General features: G+C 36.8%; 1 protein-coding gene across 1 annotated transcript in view; it reads left to right on the top strand.

The window, feature by feature from the left end:
• Positions 1-2,511: 2,511 nt before the first annotated feature.
• LOC138008167 (centrin-3-like) overlaps positions 2,512-7,500 on the top strand; it is a 6,139-nt gene continuing 1,150 nt past the window's right edge. The window contains exons 1-3 of the mRNA XM_068855396.1: positions 2,512-2,826; positions 4,737-4,851; positions 7,374-7,500. The exon at positions 7,374-7,500 is cut by the window's right edge and continues 65 nt beyond it. Coding sequence (XP_068711497.1) covers positions 2,671-2,826; positions 4,737-4,851; positions 7,374-7,500 — 398 coding nt within the window. The 5' untranslated portion in view covers positions 2,512-2,670. The remainder of the gene's footprint in view (positions 2,827-4,736; positions 4,852-7,373) is intronic.

Raw genomic sequence — 7,500 nt, 5'->3', positions numbered from 1 at the left:
AAAACCCGCGTTTCGAGTATTTTTCTCAGACTTAGGGGCGATCTTATGTGTTGATGGGTATTTGTTTCTGTTTCATTTGACGAAGACAAGTTTTTATCATAGAAAATTCGCGAGAAAGTTGTGCTTTCATTTCGCTGTAATCCTCCTGTCAAAGAAATGGTATAATAACGAGATTTATATTTGCAGATCACCTGTCCTCTTTCTACTAAAGTCAAACTCTACATCTCTATGCAATAAGCGCATTCAAAATTTCCTCATATTACTTTATAAAAGTATGCGGTTCTTTTTAGGGGAAAAAAAATGGTTTTTCTGCTTATATGAAAAATACGTTTTCTCTCGCGTCCTCTTCTTATGCATGATCTTCGCGGAAATTACAATAAACCTAGAACAACTAGTTAGGTCTTGGTTCTTTTTTCTTACGTATCAGCTAAGCTGCGGAATGAGCTACCTGATTTTACCCGTACCATATGAAGGTAAGTGAAGCTAGATGAAGGTAAATCAACGTGATTAAAGGCAGATGAAGGTAACTGAAGGTAGATGAATGTGAATGAAGGAAGACGAAGGTAGATGAAGGTAAATGAAAGTAGATGAAGGTCACGAGATGAAGGTGGATGAAGGTGAATGAAGGTAGATGAAGGTAGATGGAAGTAAATGAACGTGAATGAAGGTATATGAAAGTAAATAAACGTGAATGAAGGTAGATGAACGTGAATAACGGTACAGTCGAACCTCGATTATCCGGACTCATTGGGACTACACGTAATAGTCCGGATAATCGAGTGTCCGGATAATCGAGAATATGAATATTAATGAGGAACAAAAACTGATTACATTAAGAAAGCGACATTTAATCGAGCAACAAAACAATTGCAAATCGTTTGGTAAACAATAATTTATGGTCTGCATCTTCACTGTCCGTTGTGAATACCACCTGTACACGTGTCGGCAAACGTTATGATCTTTTTCCTTGCTCTTGTTGCGGATATCAGATATCTGCCGTTTACTAACGCCATAGTCTGCAAATGTCAGACACCGAAGTGGAGGTGGCTAGTGGTGGATATTTACCGAGCCACAAAGCGGTGAGGTAAATATCCATCACTAGCAACCGACACTGAGGTGAATAGTTGTTTTAGTATATACTCCAACAGTGAGATAATATAGCACAAAAAGGTGATTTTAACTCATTTATTCCTGCAAAGATTACAACATTTTCGGGTCCAAATGGCCCACTTTCGATATATTAAAATTCAGTCCTAAACAAAAGGCACCATCTCGAGGCTCTCGGGAATAAATATAAGGATTTGTATGAGTTTATTCCCCAGAGCCTCGAGATGATGCCTTTTGTTTAGGACTGAATTTTAATGTATCGAAAGCGGGCTATTCCGCGCGAATTGCTCGGGGGTGAATAGCAAAGGATATCCGAAGTTTGAGTAGCCAATGAGCGCGCGAGTTCATCGCTCTCCAATGTTTTAGTATATACTAATGAATCTTAAATACTTTTGTTCTTGGGCCATCGTAGTTTGATCAAAAATAAGACACAAACAGCAGTGATAAACATATTGAACTTGTTCATTTTCATTATGACTTGACGTTTCGTATGTGCTCTACATACATTTTCAAAAGTAACCGTTGAAATTTAAAACAGCTATTTATATATAACAAAGCGGATGAGGGGACTGGAACCTAGATTAAGCAAATACTTAACAGTAAAATATATAATAATAATAATAATAACAATAATAATAATAATAATAATAATAATAATAATAATAATAATAATAATATTAAAAACAGAACGTCGGAAGTGAAAAGCTGATGCTTTATTAATCTTTTCTGTTTTTGTTATTATTATTATTATTATTATTATTATTATTATATATTTTACTGTTTAGTATTTGCTTAATCTAGGTTCCAGTCCCCTCATCCGCTTTGTAGCTAAAATAGCTGTTTTAAATTTCAACGGTTACTTTTAAAAATGTATGTAGAGCACATACGAAACGTCAAGTCATAATCAAAATGAACAAGTTCAGTATGTTTATCACTGCTGTTTGTGTCTTATTTTTGATCTAATGAATCTTATTGAAGGTAAATGATGGTAAATGACCAGGAGTGAATGTATATTAATTCAGAAGATGATAAATTTTTGTAAATGGAGGTAAATAGATCTAGATCAGGGTCGGTCAGGGGTTTTGGGTATAAGGTATACAGGGGCTTTTTAAATCGGGTATACGGTATATTGCAACTTAAATACGGGTATTCGGTATATCACTTTCTTTGAATTTCAGGTATATATTATACAATGCTTCCATTAATTTTGGGTATATTTAGATGAATTTTGGGTATTTAGGCGAATTTTTTTTCGGGTATACTGAATAATTTAGCGTGTCTTACGTAGTTGGGGACTCTTGGTGGGTACAGGCATGACGTTTTTCCCCGGGGATCGATCACCACCATCTTGAGACTGGTTTACTACCTGACCCACCCCTCCTATAATATTCTGTTTTGTTTATTGACATACGCATGTGTAATATCGTTTCAAACCGCCATTTGCGCGTCGTTTTCCAAAGCAACGGCGCGCGTGTATCAGAAAATTGACAACGCAGCTGAAAAAGTCAACGAAATCAGAAATTCCCTATCACCATTTGACTCAAATATCTGTATCCAGTAGAAATGAGTCTTTCACTAAAGACACCGGATTTCAGCAAAGGAAGAGGTGCAAAAGGAAAGCGACGAGAGCTGGGAGAAGAGCAAAAACAAGAAATCAAAGAAGCGTTCGATCTTTTCGATACAGACAAGGATAGAGCTATTGACTATCACGAACTCAAGGTAGCATGTTCAATTGACTATCTGTTGATATTGTCATCTCCTTGCATGCTGCATCTATCACGACTTGATTCGAACCCAAGCTGTACGTACGAGGTTAAATTTGAATCTTTTGCTTTGGCTTAATTATAAGTTCATGGGTTGTGATAATCTTGTGTGACCTCTTTAGGCCAATTTTCAGATTTTCCATTACTGACGACCTATTGATTTTGTTTTGGGCATTATCACGAGGCGATCAAACCTACCTGCACGATTCATGAATTTCGATATTTTGAGAATTTTAAAGTTACTATTGTACAAAGGAACGTTATTCATGTCATGACAAACTAGTGTCTATAGTGTTTTATTTTAATAGTGGTTAGTGTACCTCAGCGTAAAACATACTACTCATGAAATTTCCAACATCTTTGCGTTCTCTACTTTAACTGATTATTAACGAAAAACAATAAATATTGTTGCCGATCAGTTCAAAAACGATTAACTCGAATTTGAAAAGGGTTGAGTTTTGAGTTTTCTTTGTATGCCCTTTATGTTCAAACTACGTGAAATCTTGTGCATACCGATTTTATTGTTCACATCAACTGCCCTTTTGAAGAAATATGTTTCAAAGGAATAAGATCTGTTGACCTCTGCATAGGCAGAGGACTCTGTTAAATAACAAGACCCTTTTTTGAAGCACTCATCCAGAATTACTATGCAAAAATGTGTTCTCATTGTTTCAAATGTATTCAACTTGTCAAATTGTTATTTCCTCTTTAAACAACTGAAGTGGCTTGCAAGCTACTTTGTCATGTTGAGCATGAACCAAAGTGTGAGAAATTGAAGGTGATGGTGCTCAAAATGTGTGACATGGTTTAATTAGATGACATGATTTATAATGGTAATATAACTGAGTGGAGTGCAATTTGGTCTGAAATCATACGTGTGATTTCAAAATCGCACAAGTTCGATTTAAAATCACAAGTGTGATTTCAGACCAAAATTCCACAACACAAAGTTCAATTTACCACTTTATTACATCCCTTTAGAAATCACACAATAACTATTTAGTCTCTCAAATACACGATTTTAGTCAGTACCAATATTTTATTGATCCAGTTGGGAACAAAAGTTGCAAAATTTGCCACACAATTGCTTTCTTTGTCTTTCATTTTCCTGCAATTTGATTGGTTACTTAGACAAGCCTTGAAATCTGATTGGTTGTTTTGTTTTAGTGTTCCTTTCTTATTGGCGGGAAATGGTGCGATTTAGACCAAAAGAAATAGTGCAATTTGTGAATAAATCCCACTGCTGAGAGCCCATCAGATTGCAAGGATCACCAGTGATTTCACAATCTGGGCCCCAGTTGTTCAAAGGGCAAATATCTTTATGCAGTGTATAAAAGTCACTATCCCGAGAATAAAATGTATTCCATGTTAAACATTGGCCAAGGTTTTTATACGTGCGTAACGTACAATGTACGTCTTCAGTCAGTTATGTCAGTTAGAATCTATGAAGGCACTGTCAGGTGAGGACTTATCCACCAGATAACATTATGCGGTGTGAAATGAACAACTGGGGCCAGAAGACTATAATTTAAGTGATTAATGTTTAATAACATTATTCTTTGTACTAATGAATGAATGAATGAATGATGATCAGAAAACAGGACCAACTTAATTAGCCAATCACAACAGACCTCTTTCATAATGATGACGAAATAAAAAACATTCTTTGTTTTTATGGTAATAAGCCTTTCTAGCCTTGCTGCAACGAGCAAATTTCAAAAGAATCGTTGTTTCAAAATGAGGGCAGTAGATCTAATAATTATTAACATAAGTACAAAAGAATGTATTTAGGGGGTCGCCGTTTATGAAAGTGGACTATACAAAGTACAGTAATGCAATGCCACTGGTGATAACTATGTTTTCCAGGTCGCAATGAGAGCTCTTGGATTTGATGTGAAGAAGGCTGATGTTTTAAAAATCATGAAAGATTATGACAGAGAAGCTTCTGGAAAAATTACATTTGATGACTTCAATGAAGTCAGTAAGTATCGTGGATGTTGTCTCTTAATAAGATAAGCACTACTAAGGTTGCAGAAATGCTGTTATCACCAAAAGAGCGCTTTTTATAGAGTCTGATAAACCTGGAGAGTACAGGTATCATAATTAGTGAAATCAACAAGGTGTAAATGTAAATGTGCGCTTAGTTGACCGCTCCCAACAAGGGCTTTTCAGGATCAACCGGCTCAACGGGATCGGACCAAATGCATGTGAAGGCGCCCATGGCTGCCGCCATACGATCCATGTGTGATCTGGGAGCACCGCAAACCCAGCGAGATGTAATTGACTGGGAGTCGATTTTGAGGAGGGAGGAAAACCGGAGTACCCGGAGAAAAACCCTCGGAGTCAGATTGAGATCAACTGAAACTCAGCCCACATATGACCCACCTGGGTCACAGAGGTGGGAGGCACAATTGATGACCACTAAACCACCCTGACTCCCCCAAAGAAAAGAATCACAAACCTTAATTTGCAAGACATGTTTCCAGGTGTCTCACATTTTTGTTAGTTACAAAATGATTTGAAAAGCTGACTAAACCTGTAACAACTGAGGAAAGAATGCACAGTAAATGATGATTCCATACATAAACTGCTAATGAAAATAAATCCAGGTTGATATGGTTAACTTTTTTATTTAGACTGGGTTTTCCAGTTTACAATATGAGCAGACATGTTAAGCTTTCTTAAGTTTGAGCTTAAATTTTGTGGTGGCAGTATCTGTTTTGAAGTGGTCTGCAGAGCATAACAATTTGGCAATATTTCAAACTTTGTAAATGTTTGAAAGTATGAGAGGACCTCTCAGAAGAGTAGTGTTCATGGACATGTGTAGAAAACGGTTGGCATGTTTTATCTATCAAATCATGAGTGATTCTCAGTCTAATTCTGTCTCAAATTCCATTGCTTGAAGCCATCCACCCTCCAAAATTTTGCATAAGCATTGTTTCTACATACATACATACCGTACATCTTTATTTACCCTCGGATTTTTAGAGTAGCTTGATGTAGCTAATATCTCAGAGCATTTACCCTCCCAACCATGATACACCACAGACAGACAACAACACCGGGAACTACATGCCCTGCTCTTTGCGACAAGTGTGCGGGTTCTTTTACGTCCCACAGAATTATGAACATTGGAGGGTTGTGAGACGGGACCTCCGGCTTATCGTCCTTATCCGAGAAGACTAGAGAGTCTAACCATTTGCAGATGTAATTACAAAGGCAGCACTTTCTCCTCAGTTATTTAAAGACCCTGAGTGTTGGTCCGGCCGGAGTTGAACTCACGACCTCCTGCGTGACAGCCTGGTGCTCAACCAACTGAGCCACCAGTGCGCAGTGTAGTTTCTCTTTGGACCATTGTAAGTCCCAAGAGAAAAATAAAAAAAGAATGCTTATTCAAAATTCTGGAGAGTATTATGGCTAATTGTCAATGAAATTAGTATACACCAATCTCACTGTACTAAATGAAAACTGGGATTGTTTTATTGTATGGTTTAAATTTGTGAGTCCAACCATCCACTTTTCATAAGATCATTACCAGTAATAATACAAGAAAAAGTTGGAAGCACAATACTTAGTCTAGTACCCTAATTCCTAAATTCTGATTCTGTCATCTTATGTATGGCTTTGCGGTGTGTTTGTTCGCAGTTGGGTTTCACTCAAAATGTAGGTCTTAAATTAAGTATTTGAAGTCTCCCACTCAGCAGTTTGTGGTCTCACAACAGAGTACTCTGCTAATGACCGCTGGCCGTGAGGGTTTTTTAACTTTTGAAGTAGATGCCTGGCCTAATCAATGTAAGCGGTGGTCACTAACTTGTCTTTTAGAAGGGTTTGAGTGAAAAACAAGGCAGAGTAGCTGGTGGTTACTCACTGAGGCAAATAATTATTTCTGACAACATAGCCGGTAGTATACCGCCAGTGACCGACTTCTAATGAAACTTCTGAATGACACCAATAATAATTGAATGGAGTACACTTGAAGAATGTTTTAAGTGATGATTTTTGGATTTTTTTTTAATTTTCAAATTTTTGTTTAAATTCATTTGCCACAGATGGTTTAGAGATAAAAGGAAAAGCAAATTCTTTGTTGTTGTTTTTTGCTGTTTCGTGGTTTATATTCGAGAATTATCATATACAAAAAACTCAGCCGCTGCTGTTTGCTAAACAAGAGACAACGAAACCTTTTGTGTTTTAGATAATTGCATTTTAGAAGCGATGGCTTACCTGTGTTTCTCTTGATGTCAAAAGAGCCAAATTTCAGAGGATACTGTCTGGTAAAACATTTTAAAGTGGAGAGATTATAATTTTTTTATTCATTAACGCAAAAACACAGAAGATGGGCAGTACCGGCAAAAGCACAGAACTCTTACCACTGCTTTCTTTTTAATACATGTACGTGTAACACTAGAATATAAATCAAATTTACAGTCATTGTACATGATTGTACATGTATTGCAGCTATCCAAGTTTTAGATCTATCATTTGACATTGTATTTCTCATTACAGTGACAGATTGGATGCTAGACAGAGATCCTCAGGAGGAAGTGTTCAAAGCTTTCAGATTATTTGATGATGACGATAGTGGCAAAATTAGCCTGAGAAATCTTAGACGAGTAGCAAGAGAACTTGGCGA

This window comes from Montipora foliosa, chromosome 6 (genome assembly GCF_036669935.1).
Source record: "Montipora foliosa isolate CH-2021 chromosome 6, ASM3666993v2, whole genome shotgun sequence".
NCBI lineage: Eukaryota > Metazoa > Cnidaria > Anthozoa > Scleractinia > Acroporidae > Montipora > Montipora foliosa.
The sequence above is the reverse complement of the archived record's forward strand: the minus strand, read 5'-3'. Positions and strand labels throughout refer to the sequence as shown.